General features: G+C 44.5%; 1 protein-coding gene across 1 annotated transcript in view; it reads right to left on the minus strand.

Moving 5' to 3' along the window:
* Positions 1-522: 522 nt before the first annotated feature.
* The window catches only part of LOC116817381 (adenosine deaminase-like), a 34737-nt gene continuing 19310 nt past the window's right edge, over positions 523-15949 (minus strand). The window contains 9 exon segments of the mRNA XM_075072287.1: positions 523-3709; positions 5238-5367; positions 5887-5954; positions 7176-7277; positions 7671-7742; positions 11840-11961; positions 13956-13980; positions 13983-14032; positions 14035-14084. Coding sequence (XP_074928388.1) covers positions 3605-3709; positions 5238-5367; positions 5887-5954; positions 7176-7277; positions 7671-7742; positions 11840-11961; positions 13956-13980; positions 13983-14032; positions 14035-14084 — 724 coding nt within the window. The 3' untranslated portion in view covers positions 523-3604.

The following is a 15949-nucleotide window of genomic DNA, read 5'->3' on the forward strand; positions in this document are numbered from 1 at the left end:
TAGGGAGGAACTCATATTTAAGAGTAGGTTAGATAAATGTCTATCAGGGATGGTCTAGACAGTATTTGGTCCTGCCATGAGGGCAGGGGACTGGACTCGATGACCTCTCGAGGTCCCTTCCAGTCCTAGAGTCTATGAATCTATGAAAAACTTGAGCCCATCTTCTGGCACTCAGGATAATTGCATAGATTCCATCACTGTTTGCATTTGCCTGCAGGTGCCCTAGGTATATGGAGGTAAGGGGAAATTTAAAAAAAGTTACCCATGGAACTACAGTAAGGAAGAATTCATAACATTTTACTTTTTTGTAGGTCCTGTCAAAACAGCAGCTAGTGATGGTGGTCAGTAGGTAGATGTTTTATCTTTAATATTTTGGTGAAATGCTATTTTATATATAAATGTAATCACAGAGCCCATTATCCCCCAGGTTCTAACAATGTGGGTCACATTCGGCTAGAACTATGGTGCAGAATTCAATACTTTCCCTTTAGTTCTTTAAGCAGAAATTAGAAATAAAATAATTTTTTTAAATATAAAATTATTTTATTAAACCAGAACAACATTTCACTTAGCGTCTCCAGAATGCAAACAGCTGTTTCTCACAAGCTATTTCTGAAGAGAGATTTCCAAACAAAAAAAGATTGTGGGTGACAAACGTTAGAATCATTCTTAACACTGACAACTTATCATTGACTTTGAAAAAATAATTCATTTATATATTTGTGTATATAAACACAATGTATTTAAGAGAAGAGCATTTTGTATTCATTTATAAAAATCATTATAGCAGCCCATCACTGGCTTGCTGATGTCTGAAATCAGAGCAGTAAATCCCAGCCATCTTCCAATGTCTAGGAGAATGGTGAACGTAGCCCTTTATCAGAGGCAACTTTTTGGTGTTGGTAGCTTTGAGTCCAGGTCTTTGCAGCCACTTGTGATACTGGGGTTCTCCCCACTCCCTGCCCCCTCTACCAGTTTCCTCAGCCCTATTTACAGATTCTTCAGAGGTAAAAGTATCTGAAACCTACATCCAACCAAACATGCAATCATTTCTTTGCATAAAAAGGAGAACAGTGTCATAATGCACCAAAATGGCATAGGAATTATATTAATATTTTCTTTGTAAATTCTCAAACATACTGAAGACAGGACTTCCAGCAAGAATTCTGCTAAGTACCTTCTGAAACACTTGTGGCATCTGGGCCATTTAACTATATATTGGACAGTAGCTCATTAGTTTATTCACTTAGTTCTACTAATAGTGCCTGAAAGTTACCTTATGTCAGAAAGAGGGATGAAAAAATGAACATAGAAGTTAACCACATTTTTAAGAATCTTAAAAAAAAAAGAAATAGAATAGAATAGAATAGAATAGAGAGTAAGAACAAAATTCAGCCCCTGAGAGTCTGACTCACATGCGAAGTGCAGAATGCTGGAGTGGAGAATCGGAGAGGAGAATTTTGTCCTGAAATTGTAAAAATGTGCACTAACTTTATATGTACATGCAGCAAACCTCTGGAGGCCTCTGGACTCCCCAAACATTCCCTCTGGTGTCCTGAAACCAAACTATATGCTCTCATCTGCAGTGACATTTTGGAGATTTCAGGTGTTGCAACACAGCTTTTTTTTTTTTTAATAAATAAAAAAAAGTACAAAATAAGTGCTAAATTAAAAAAAAAAAAGTTACTGTATTTCTGCAACCAAAAAGCCTAAGTGCAACTACTGCTGCATTTTCCATCTTGTTCTTAGTCCCCATTTACAGTCAAAATAAACCTTGTGTACATACTGTTATGGCCAAACTGTGTTTTAACACTGTCTTTTCTATCCATACAAATAAGAATAAACCGTGAATAAACTATTTATTTAGGAATCTACCAGCATCAGAAGAGGGTTCTCTCATATGATTATAATATGCACACTACAACTGGGTGAATAATGGATTTTTCGGTTCACTGGCCATTCTGAGACAATTAAAAAAAAATTAATTTTGGGTTGAATTGAAAACAAGTATTTAAAAAAAAATGGTGACTCAAAAAGTTGAAAAGTCAAGCTGAAGCAAAAGGTTTCATTCCAACATGACATTTTTCAATTTGGGGCATTTGTCAAAAGCAAAGAAGAAATGATGAAATGCCGGGTGCGAGTTGTGGGGGGAGGATGACCACCTTACTTCTAACCTTTAGCCCAGTGGTGGGAGACCTGCGCTCAGTTCCCCCTCTGTCAGATGTGGAAAAGGGATTTGAATAAGTCTCCCTGAGCAGCAGCAAAGTGCCCTACCCATCAGGATACAGAGTCATTCTAATGACTATGAACTGCCACTTTGAATGACAGTGAAGAGTCACTGGGCTAGGAATAAAGTGAAAATAGCCTGGTGGTTAGGGCACTCACCTAGCATGTGGGAGACCCAAGTTGAAGTCCCAGCTCTAATGACTATTTAATTATTTACATTCAGTAGAACAGCTTTCACAGGGGAAAGGGAGAAAGCCCCACACCAGAATATCCCATAGCCCAATGGGTAGGGTGGTCTCTTTCAATGTGTGAGACCCATGTTCAATTCTTTCTTCTTCATAAGGTAGAAAAGTAGGTCTGTCAGGGTCAGATCTGAAAAAACCTGACCCTCGGGGCTGGGCATGCTGACAAATTGCAATACCTCAGCGCAGCAAGGTGGGGGCAGCTGGCAAGGGGACACACAGGCATCACCATGGGCAAGAGGTAGCCAGAGGAGGAGTGAGGAGTGACTAACTCCTACCAGGCCGAGCCCTAAGGACAAGGTGGTGGCAGTGATGATGCAGATTGGGACTGGTTCAGGAGGTCCGTTCCAAAAAAGACTTGACACTCTCAGGTCAGCTGTGCTCAGCTTGGGTTCTGGTCCAGTCAGGTCTTTTCAGTAGGCTGAGCAGCCCTTTCCAGGACAGCACCCTAACCAACGGGCTAAAGGCTGTAAAAGGGAGGTCCTCCCTGGCCTCTGCACACTAGACAAATGGACAAATTTGAAACATTTTGAGTTAGGTCACTGGCATGTTTCAGTTTGCACTCAGCAAATGCAAGGCAAATTCGTGAATGGCTCTGGGGTGACTAAAGCTGCATTTCACCCAGTTCGACGCACACAAGCAAGGTGGGAGGAAAAACCTGTCTTCTACCATGGTTTGACCACAGCTGCTGCTCAACATGATTACGTTTGTAGTGCAGAGAGGGACTAAGGTAGATCAGTAATGGAACTAGAGCACCAAAAAGTCGCATAAAAATGTTGCTACCACCACCACAAGGAAAGAGGGCCTTATTTTGCTCTCATTTACACCAGGATGTAAAACCAGCATAAGCCACAACGGAATTATGCCAGAAAATGCCACCTGTACATTTGTGCATCAGAAATATAGGAAATCAGATATGTATTTAGTATGTGGGTGTTTAGGTAGGTATATATGGTGGGAACCATGGAAATACTGATTTATAGTATATGCCTCAGACTGTTAAGGTCAGCATAATAATACCAGTATTATGTGCTGGTGTCATGGCATCTCCTCCCCCTATGCTCCCACTAAAACAAAGAGGAGTCGAGCACACATGGGGAGAGGTGAATGCACCTTGCCGGCTGGTAGAAGCAGGATTAGGATGGGTTGTTTGGGACCATCTTGTAGGCTTCATACAGTTCACTGAGAAGCTTCTTCTTTTCTTTCTCAGGCAAGAAGCTGGACTGAGCTGCATTGATGTTCTGGGAGGAAAAGAAAAAAAAGACTGATATAGCTGGGTAATACCCACATGTGTGAGTGTGGGGTTGTGCGTGCACAAATCTTTGTATATCAGTGAGTGTGAGCTAGTGAGTGAGTTGGTGTAAGTCAAATGAGCACTTTTGTTAGCACTGCTACTCTTGAGCTCTTTTCAGCAGCCTCAGTTTTCAAAGGAACCGGTTTCTACCCAGTGTTTGTAAAGGGCTTAAAAAAGCAAGAGATAAACAATGTCTCTTAAGTTCCTTTTTCGGGTTCCAGGGTGTGCAGTTCAGGGGCCTGATCCAAAGCCTGATCCAAAGCCTATTAAAGTCAAGGGAAAGACTCTCACTGATATCAATGAGCTTTGGATCAGGCCCTGATTGATATGCTGCTGTTGTAACAAAGTTCACTACTGGTTTCCCTTAACAATTTACAGAAATGTCTCTCTCCCTAATTAATAAGTTTCCTTTCATTAAACAGAAAGGAACGGCTCATCTTCTACAAGAGCCTGCAGCAAAACTGCCCATGGATTTAACAGTATAAAGATCAGAGCTTTCTACAGCTGGAAGGAAGTACTAAAGCATAGTCTACTCTCCAGGAAGACAGACTCTTGCTCCTTAAATGAGGCCCCTGATTCAGGCGCAGTGCTTTCTCCTGCAAAGCTGCATTCTGCAAATTCAGCTCCAACACACACAAAGGAAATCAGCTGGTTTCCAAGATATGCTAGGATGCATGAATGCCTGGACACTACACATCTCCTTTCAACCCAGTTCACCTCTAACGGGGAAACAAGAAAGCATCAGAGGTTACCCACAAACAAGTGAAACTCTACCAGACTTTTTTTCTGTCCCTTTATCTTAGGTACAAGGGCAGATGAAAAACAGAATTATTAGATTTTCAGGACACTATACATGCCAATCTGCATGCAAAAATGACAGACACCATGTGGACTCTATAAATAATGGCAAAAGCAAATGGCCACTTTGTGACCAAATGGTTTGCTGCATAGCAGTCACATTGGCCTAACTGCACGCTCCCATTGAACACATAATTGTACACATTTTTGCATACGTGATCATAGTCAAATACACAGGGAAGGGCAGCAAGTGACCTGCCACTGACATTCCCACATTCTGTTGCTCAATTCCAGTATGAGGAACTATTAGTGAACAATTTTCATCTAGCCCCATGCAGTAAGCTAGAGTCAAGTGTGCTGCATCTCTGCAGATCATTCTGATCTAAACATCCATAGAACTTATACTCGGTTTTCTGCATTCATTCCAGATGGCCATTTGTATGCCTCATGATGACTCAGTGCCAGCACCCCTTCACCCATACCAGCTGAAGCAGACACAAGAAACTATCTTCACCCTGCTGTTGTGCCCCACATAATTCAGCTTTTTCTGCCCCTAGTTTTAACGCCACTGAACTCTCTTCCAGTTTTATGTTTAAAAATGAGATTTATCTCAGAAACGATGGATCATATTAGGCTCCAGCACGTGGCTTTGCACAGAACATCCCACGACAACTTACCACTCTCTTGAACTCCTTTTCAGTGAAGTCCAGGGACTGCTTAGCTATTTTGTAATCAGTCTCAATTGAAGAGTTAAAAATGAGTGGGTCATCAGTGTTCAGGGAGTAATTGGCTTTATCTTTCCTAAACCTGGGAAAACAGAATTTAAAGTGGGACAAATATTAGAGTTCACATAGTTTGTGTTTTTCCAAGTGTAAAATACACTAAAACCCCCAAAGCTTTCACCCAATTTGGCTACTTTGTATCCAGCTAGATAGATAAATTCCTATCAAAGCTGTAGTTTGCATTCCAAAACTTTACGTTGCTATTCACCACCCTACTTTTTAAATGCAACAACAAACCATTTGTTGGACAGACATTCAAAGTGTTTGGCCCCATCACCTGCTCCAGAGCCCACAACAATGCACTGCAATCCAGAGCTTGGCCTCCTGTCTGCTCAGAGCAGAGGCCTGACGCAGGCAGAAAGCTCTCCTGAAGGATAAAAATCTATCAGCATATTTGTTACTGCTCCTCTGAACTGGTCCCTTAGCTGATGCACAATACTCTGACAAATGGTTAGAACTTGCTTCTCATATGAAGTAATAAAGCAGCTTTACATAAGTGAAGTCTGAGTTAGTTACTTGAAAATAATATATTTAAATATCTTACTGAATTATTGGGTGTTTCCTAAAGTCTGGATCACATGCTCCGGTGAGGATACTGGACCAAGGACAGGTCTATATGCGTATGGGAGAGGGGAGAAAAAAAAAAAAAAAAAAAGGCAGACTCAGTCTCTTCCATAACACCGCTGCAAACAAATTCAGTAGCTCTCCAGGCAGGGACTGCCCTGAAAAGCACCGTGCACATTTACAGCTCTGGGAAAACAATAACGATCATTAAATCCCAGCCTCTGCAACGAGCATTTACCCCCATGTCTCCTGGATATAAACGGCTTCATTCCCCGTTTCAGCAGGGCAGAGGGCACCAGGGCTCTAGCTATGGGGGGAGTGCTGGGGCTGAAGCCTGGAAAGGAGCCAGGGGCTGAAGCCCTGAGCCCCAGTGCTCCAGAGGGTCAGAAGCCTTGATACTCACCCCCTGCCTGGAGCCCTGACTCGCCCCCCTCACCCTGCGACTGCAGCCCTAACCACCTGTCCCCAGGCTGGAGCCTCGAGTCCCAGGGCTAAAGCCCTGGGTGAGTAAAGTATTTGCTTTTTGTGTGTGCATTTCTCTGATGCTACCTGATTACTTCCTGTTCCAGAGGGTGTCTGGTTGACCAGTGAGCCCATAACTTGGTGTTTGTATCTTTGAGGGTCTACTGTACTGGTTAGTATATACTAAAGGCCCAGACCGGGTTTTGTTTTTTGCACATCTGAGGAAGACATGCTGCCAAAGCTGGGACCTTTTAGAAGCACCAGATTCTTCAAGATCTCACCTGCCACCACTCTCCCCACTGTGACTCCTGTAAGCCTAACACCATGGCCACTCACCCTCTGCCTGGGAAGGGGTAAAGGCATCTCTCTACTCAGAGACCCAGTGCTGCTCCAAGCATCAGCTGAAGATGGACTAGATAATACAGGCTCCCTTTCCCCCAGGCTGAGCATGACAGGACCTCTGGCACTCAGCACAGAGAGTGATCCCAACTTCTATGCCCTTGGTGACATCACACTTCTGCTCAACAGCCCAGTTAACCAAATACTAGAGCCTTGTATGTCTGGTTTCCACCAAGAGCCTCAGATAAATTCAAACTCTGGTGTCGCGGGTAGATTTCACTCCAAATGCTGTCAGCACTTGGACTCCAGGAGGCAGCAATTTCACCCCTACATTAAAGGCATTTATGTCCATGTTCATTATCCAAAGTGCTGACTTGTCATGCAGCCCAAACGAGGGCTGATCTCTCACTGTCAGTCAGAACTAGGTGATGGTTACACAACTGCCACCCCTCCAGAATTAGTCATTACCTCAAAATGCATCTTCTTGCTCAACAGCTCCCTATAAAGGGCTGGGTCTTTCAGGACATGGTAGCCGTGGCCGATCCGTTCTGTCTTCAGGACATTGATTGCCTGTAAAGAATAGAAAACATGTAAAGTCTCTCTTAGCTCTGTGCAAGGGTTTGGCTCCTGCTCCCCAGATAATCAGGCAGGCTCACAGGAGCTCGTGAGCCCTCCAAACTCCATACTAAGACTCCAATCCACTCCTGCATGCATGACATGGGGGCCCAGCTCCTAGGAGAGCCTGCTCCTTCCGAGCGCTATATGAGGCTCGATCTCTGGCTCCCTCTTTGCATGATACACAGTCTCTGCTCCCTTAGAGCAATGGGGGGATTTGGCTCTCAGGGGCTACTGAGTGCTGGGCCAGGATCTGGCCCTAGCTCCCTCTGTTCCCTGCAATACAATACAGAGTATTTTGCAGCTCTGCTGTAACTTATTCCACTGCCCTGCCCTGGGGTTTCTTACCTCCTTGATGACAGAGGGTGGCCCAACCTCCCCAGCATGGACAGTGCGATGAATGCCACATCTTTCAGCTTCCTAGAAAAAGCAAAGAGTGAAAATGCTGCGGAGGGTTTGGGGCGGCACAGAGACAAGGGCAGGAGGGAGAGATGTGAACGAATTATCAGGACAGCAGTCCCACCACCGACTACTCTCTGCCTTCAAGACAGAGCGAATGCTTTCAACTGACCATTAGGCTGAGAGCTCTGTCTGACTGTGGAGCAACACAATCAAAACAAGAAGAAAATAATTACCAATATCAGACAGCATACGAGCTGGGTAGGTGAGTGTCTGGGAAGCCCAGCCAGGACTAGGCAATGAAAGCAGTCCCCAGCTGGCAGTTATTCATAGTCCACATGCAGCGAGTTTGGTGAGTCTCAGTCCAGTCCCTGGTGTCCACATCACACAAACACCCCCACAACTACAATACAACTGTCCTGCTTGCTGGCAGTCTCAGCAGACAGGCCAAGGACTAACTGAGCCTTGGAGACCAACCTGTCCTCTCCTCTCCTTGAGGCACGCTGGCTGAGGTGATATGGCAGGGGGAAAGCTCCCACTGCTGTCGCCTGAGCTGTACCTGTTCTAGAGAGGAGGGCCTGCTGTCTCAGAGGCTCTCAGCATGCCATTTTTCATCAGCGACTAAACAGGATTCTACAGATCTGGGAAATCCCAAACGCCAAAGTCCTGAGCATGGGAATGGGCACTGAGCTGATGTTATAGGGATCTTACCAGAGGCAGCACGCATGTACACACACACCCTTCAGGAAGTTGCTGTTTTGTATTACTGAATTTTTCATGTGTTTGTGAATTTTCCACTTGGTTTGCAGCCACTGCATATCCAGGCTCCGCTATGAACTACTGGGTAAGACACGGCTCTGCTTGGTATGTTAATAAGAAAAGCCTAGTTGTGTCTATCTGAAATTAAATCGAGACTCCCTGTGTCTGCAGTGACAGCTTTGTTTTAACACACACTTGTCATATGTCCTGCACAGAACAGGGACTCAGACGGTTACCCCGAAGGCTGACTATTCAGTCAGGGCTACGCTTACCCTCCCTTCCCTTCACACTGGCCTTTCAATAGTGTCAGAAACTGTTAATTTGGGGAGTTCTGAGGATGAATAGATTAATCCAACCCCCCCGCTCCCCCTGATATCTATGGAATGACTCCAGCGAGCTTTGGATTGGGCTCTGAACTATCAGAGTGCAATGCTCCTCCTACTGATCCCTATGTTTGATTAAGTAAGAGTCAATGAGAGTTTTGCCATTGACTTCAATGAAGCATGACAGGGCCTTCAGGTTAGGGCTCTGAGCAATGTGTTTCAGAGAACCCAGAGTCAGCAATTTAAGACAAAGATTCCGTGGTCAGGCAAAACTCCAGCTGAAGTCTGTGAAAGCTTTGACTGTGTCAGGACTTCAGGAGGTGGTTCTGAAGCCAGAGGTCTTAAAGATAAACAAAGTTTTGTTTTAAACACTACTTTGTTTCCATCGTGTGTTAAATGCACAGGCTAGCTCTCGGGGCAATGGCGCCCAGTGCGAGTCTCCCTGCCTGCCCAATTCCCATCATTTTGCCAGCTCACTTTACCAAAGTCACGCACATGAAGCAAATTAAGAGCCAATGTGTCTGCTCACTTTTATTGTTCATTTATGTATCCCCCTCTGGTGCATTATGCGGATTAGAAAACAGATTTCTGTGGGCATGGGGCTGTGTGCTGGGGAGGAGGGACGCCAGGAATATCTCCCCCACCTCCACTCTCAGGGATCACAGGTGCGACTGGAGCTCAGGCAGACATACAGAGCTACATTTAATCTAGCTAGCTCAGGCTCCAGAGCAGTGAAGCTGCAGCAGCGCATGCTACAGTATGGGGTAGCTGCCCAAGAATGACACAGGGTTACAGGAGATCTCTACAGTCCACACCAAAGAATGTGCTCTCACACCTTCACTGCTCCACGATCTGAGATAGCTGGATTAAAGCTTAGTTCAAGTATGTCTACATGAGCTGCAATCACACAGCCCCCGATTGCTGTAAAGACACCCCCTCCAAACAGCCTCCTCTGGCTCTAAATAACCCAGAACTTCTCAACCAAAGAGACAGGCAGCTCTAGACATTTCGCCACCCCAAGCACGGCGTCATGCCGCGGGGGGCACTCTGCTGTTCACCGGTCCCGCGGCTCCGGTGGACCTCCAGCAGGTGTGCCTGCGGAGGGTCCGCTAGTCCTGCGACTTCGGTGGAGCCGCGGGACCAGCGGACCCTCCGCAGGCATGCCACCAAAGACACCCTGCCTGCCACCCTCCCGGTGACTGGCAGAGCGCCCCCTGCAGCATGCCGCCCCAAGCACATGCTTGGTGTGCTGGGGCCTGGAGCCGCCCCTGCAAGGAGATTGTCCATTCCTCTCTGCATGCTTCTTTGGTTTATAGCATCACTTGCCTACAACATTAGCACCAGCTAATTATCTAAAGTCATAGCTTCAAAATCCTTACATGGCTTCTCCCCACAACCTACTGCAGGCAATTCACAAACAGAAATCTCCCTGCTATCCCCAATTGTAGTGACACGCATTGACTCCTGCCAACCAGAGTTTAAATGGTAACACAAATGAAAGCTGGCAACGCCGGTCCAAAGGCAGACATCTGATCCCTTCACCATAAGCCTCTCATTTCATAAGTCATATTACCCATACTACTGTTGGTGTGTGAAGCTCCAGTGTGAGGGCAATTTAGAAAGGGCGGATTCTACTTTCATGCTGGCTGAGAAAGCCTGACAAATTGGAACTTTTGTTCCTTTCATGTTTCTCTGAGTCTGAATGAGACAAGAACAATTCAAATCCTTCGGATTGAAATTTGGACTTTGAGACCCCACGCGTAGCAAGCTAGATATTAACTGATAAACGTATTTTCCATCCTGTTTTATCAACCTTTAAACTGCCTGGACATACCATAAGCACCTAATTGATTCATCTTGTATAATGCAAATATAACAGTTGCACAAGATGAAGGTACGGCTGCTTGATTAGTGCTCATGACAAGGAACTTCAGCATGTTAGAAAGAATCAGAAACTGCTAGATAAGTAATATCTTATCAATAAGTGGTTAATTGAAAGATGATAGCAAGTGAGAAACTGCATGGATTTAAAAAATGGCATTGGGCATTTAAGCAAGGAGACACCGATTGTGAAAGTACAGGAGTTCAAGGCCCTACAAAACAAAGTACATTTCTTCCATACTCTTCTCCTCGCTCTCAAGTTTTTGCTTTCACATTAGGACATTAGTATTGATTCCCATGACAACCACAGATGGCAGTCGGACTGTTAAGTACAACAGTATACCCCTGAGATATCCATGATTCTACCTGAACCAATCACCTGACACCCAGCACTATTTTTAAATCCAGTGTCCTCTCAGGCTGTGTTCCTGAGAACCCTCAGACCCCACTGACCTATGCCAACCATGTAACTTCTTAAATACAATCATCACTAGAGTGCTAAAATCCTTATATACAGATGGGAGACATTTGCATTGGGCTTCCTTTTTAAGCTACAGTAAAGTAACATGGTCTAGTTAAAAAGAATACATTTCAGGAAAGAAGTCTCCTCCAATACCATCATCTTAGATTATTATAATGGGAAAAAAACCTTTGAACATACATTTACACAGTTTCTCTGATTGATTTCGTTTTTGCATTTTACTCAGCTGGAGACAGTGAAAAGGGACTAGCCAGCTTCATTTTTGGTATTGAGTTATGATCATGCAAAGCAACGTAAGCAGGCAGCCCAATGCAGAATCACTGGAGCACCTAGGCGGATCTGAATGCAGGATTATTTTACCATCCATTTCACTTTGTGGTTCTGTGCACTAGCTCAGTGCTGCAGAACCAAGGTTGTGAACACAGCTGGGACACGATAAAAACATCTCTTTAAACTTAAATTATGTATATCCTCTATTAGTAATTTAAACACCAAATTAAAAGTAGTATTTCTGCTATGCCAGTAAAACACTTCTATACATTTTAAGACATGTATAAGTCCTACGGGCCATTTTGGATCTGAACTACTTGCCAGATCCCCTTTGTACTGTGCTCTGCCTGCACGAACTAGAAAGAATTTGATGCAAGATTTTTTGAGAAGCTCATTGAACAAACCTCATAAGCCTTCCTATGCTCTGGGAAGGTCTCGGACACCAACTCATCCCCAGCCAGGTCTATAGCTACCACCGTATTGTTCTGGTATTTCTTACACAGCTCCACCACCTCCAATGACCAGCCTGGAAAGAAGAGCAGCTGGATTCAAGAAAAACATTCCACAAAGGTCACCCCTGAGCTCTTGTCCAAAGAGATGTGGTTGTTCACATGAATACAAAATTAAGTGCATTTGTTTTCTGGGATTTTTCCCTGAGTTTGAAGCCCTGTAAAAGCAACAAAACCCTAGAGCCAGATTTACAGACCAGAGTCAGATAGGAATAGACCCACTAACAAGTGAGCTCACTTCCTGTAATGTTGGTAGGTGTGACAGGTTTTAGCCCTGGTTATTAGGCCTGCCTAGGTGGAGCCCTTCATTATCATTACAACCCTTGACAAGAGCAAAGCTCCATGAGCCATCCCCAGTAGATTGTATTGCACTCTTACTTTGCACTTTAGAATGTATTTGCCTGACTACATGGTATGGGAAGAACTCCCAGCTGCAAGCCCCTGCTTTCTCATTATCACAGTACCCACAGAATGAGTCACTTGGCAGGGCAATGCTTTGTACAGAGCTGAAAGCAGAAGGGGCTTTTCTAGTAACAGGAATCAAGAGAGGGCCATGACTGGGTTCTGGGGAGGGCACAGCTGGGCTCTGAGGAGGGGGGTGTTGTAGGTTTCTGGCACTCTCGTCTGGGCTCTGGGGGCAGGGGGAAGAGGGTAGAGAAACAGGAACTGGGTGTCACAGAGGTTTCTTTAACTCTATATTCCTGGGGGAATTTTTGTGTTTGTCTATATTGTTACAGACATACTTGCTGACAGGTATTTTCAAATAAATTACCAAAATAATTGAAACTGGTGTGATTATGCAGTGTTATTTTGACAAATAAAATTTGCAGAATTTTAAAATATCGCGTGCAGAATTTTTATTTTTTTAGTGCAGAATGCCCCCAGGAGGATAAAAGCAGATAGGTGCCTAGTGGGATTTTCAAAAACGTTTAGGTGCCTTTCAAAATCTCACTAGGCTCCTGGCTGCATTTTCAGGCAACTACATGTTTTTTAAGTTTTTTGGCATTTAACAAATATGGCTTAGTGTATTTGACCTCTTTTTTTGACCTGATCCTGCAGAGCGCATTAAGAAACAGTGGATTATTTAGTTAGCCCTCATCATAACCAGACAGTGGAAGTGCGGTCATTTTATAGTTGTTCTCCTTGGCCATGGAATGTTTCCAACTTGGGCATCTACTCTGCATCTTTATCGGAAGTACTGGAAGGTACCTTTGTTACTGCTTTTAACCGCTGATCATTTTTGTCCTACACTGTGCTTTGGGATACTGGGAACAGCAATATAGGATACAGATTTCCAATCCCACCTACCAAAGGAGTCTAGAAATTTGTTTCATTCTCAACTGGGAGCTCAAGTTTCCCCATCTTTCTCATGGAAGGGGATAATACTGAACGAGGTTCCAGTATGGACTGAAGCAGTGTATTTCAAGGGTTTGGTTTGTTTAATACCAGAATTAGAAGAAGGCATATTATACGTGGTATTTCAACATATAATTATATCTCTCACAACAACCGCCAAGACTGCAAGCAGGGAGTGACAAACATGTCAGCTCCCAAAATCCACTCTCTCTGTCTCCCCACGCTCCCTGTCACACTCCACCCCACCTGCCTCTTTTGAAAAGCACGTTGCAGCCACTTGAACACTGGGGTAGCTGCCCACAATGCACCACTTCAACAGCGCTGCAAATTGTGGCCACACTGCAGCACGGTAGCTGTCAGTGTGGCCACACTGCAGCGCTTTCGCTACACAGCTGTACAAAGACAGCTGTAACTCCAGCACTGTACAGCTGTAAGTGTAGCCATACCCTCAGTCTCTCTCTTCCCCCAGCACTTACATGGGAAATAGCCATCACCTTCCCATGGCACTGAGAACAGAATTCAACCTAGAACTGAGCAACTGATGCTTCCCTAATATTTCCCAAAGGATCTCAATTCAAGGCATTCCACATACATCTCAAAGGGTCAGGAAAGGAGGGAGCGGAGCAGAGCAGCAGGTGAACTGTTAATACATTACTTGGCATATGGCGCATGCAGCATAGAGATAGACCTGGCTTTTGATGTTGAAATCCCTTTCTCCATCCTGTAATCCTGATTAACGAGGTGAACCACTTCATCCGGAGTGAGTCGCCCTGCAGGAAGAAAACTTTGAAGTTAGCTAGCAAGTCGTGAGGTTCGGCACCCCAGCAATCCAGAGGAAGAGAAACTGCTTCCCGAATGGTAACATCACAGAGCTGGTTGTATTATTGCTGTGGCTGTTAATACAGGAGAATCCAAACACTGCCCAACCAATGTGACCACATTGGCAAAATGCCAGAAAGCTAAGGCCACATTTATATCAAAAAAGGAGTATACTGCAGCCACCCTCATGCTGAACACTGGACCAGCCCCTCAGAGCAAGAGGGAGCATGGTCTGCCAGGAACTGTAGTTTCAGGGCCAGATTTACAAAGGTATTTGGGCACCTGGTAGCATTTACAAAGTGTCTAAAGCAGGTTAGGCCTCTGACTCCCTTAGGCTCATCTGTTGAATCTCCCTTTGCGCCTACGTGTGGCACTAGCCTCCTCTGTAACTGAGGTCCTCAGTGACCCGCATCTGTTTGGAGAATGAGGGAGGCGGCACTGCAGAGCTGCGTGGGATGCACAGGGCCAGAGAGAGACACTTTCACCAACCCGCGCTGATCACTGTATTTCTTTTAAGTAAATGAACCAGTCTGCCAGCTAGGGAAGAGGAACCTTTTTCTTTTTTTTTTTTTTTTTTTGGGCCAGAAAGACTTATTAAGATGCAGAGCTTTGTACTATCCTGGCAGCAGTGAGCAGAGTGACATAAAAAGCAGCAGACGCCCCAAACCATGTTTTGTGAGAAATCCCAGAGGTCTCCTTGCAAAGCTCAGTGCTGGTTTAATTAGCAACACGCTGTTCTAAAGAGCACAGATGACACAGAAAGATAGACTGAGAGCTACAAGGGCTGCTCCCAAGGGCTCAGCCCATTAACTTTGCTGGCTGAAAATGTTACATTTTGAATGGGGGGTTAGGGTGGGGATGTGTATCTGAACTCTGGCGACTTCTTGAGGTGGGAGCAGTTTAAGCTGAAAATCTAACAGCTGTTTTCCACTTGGACAAGACAATGCTCCTGGGGCTAGTTGTCCTCAGAAAAGTGCAGCAGATGGAATGGTTACCAAAGGAAGAACACTTTAGGGAGGGAAGGAAAAGCATATACATGACTATTACTGCATTCCAGATAGAAATAAAAGGTGTGCTGCCCCCCTCTGGTCCTACATAAAGAAGGATTGGATTATACACCAAGTATCTGACACCAGTGCTAGGCTTCTCCTTGCCTGAGCTGAAAAGAACAGTGGAACCGCACTGATTTGTACGGATGGGGAGATTCATTGCAAGTTTCAGTGAACTCAGTGATTTACCAAGCGGTGAATGAACAACTCAAAAAAAAAAAAAAAAAAAGACAATCTCAAAATGTACTTGGTTCATTTACTTTGCCTATAACTGTTTAGTTTTGTTTGTAATCCTCAATAGTTAGCATACTGCGGCATGTTCTGGAAAAAGATAATTGAGACTTCACTACAGCACTCTGCTATTAAGACTTTGAAGAAGTGGGAAGGCAGAAGGAGGGGTTACCAAAGCACAGATGAAACAGCTTCTAGTGCACTGTCCTTGTTAAGGCATATTAATGTAACCTAACGTGCTTTCCAATGCACCTGTATGGATTCAGCTCTCCATTTTGTTTAAAAGCATAAATGCACATATGAAGTGCGCATAATTGCACACTAATTTCTATGCACAGTTATCAAAATTGTACTTGCTCACTGGGTAATTACCAGCAAGTGTGTCTAATTAGTTATGTGCCTATACAACTACTGTAATTGCACATGTAAATTAGGCACACAATTATACATCTAAAATAATGAAAATCTGGCTCTCAAGTTATAAATCCTCCTTATTGTCTGCCGGGAGCAAAACTGTGTTCTCCATTTGCTAGTCAGTGGCTTTTATGGT

Source organism: Chelonoidis abingdonii, chromosome 14 (genome assembly GCF_003597395.2).
Source record: "Chelonoidis abingdonii isolate Lonesome George chromosome 14, CheloAbing_2.0, whole genome shotgun sequence".
Lineage (NCBI taxonomy): Eukaryota > Metazoa > Chordata > Testudines > Testudinidae > Chelonoidis > Chelonoidis abingdonii.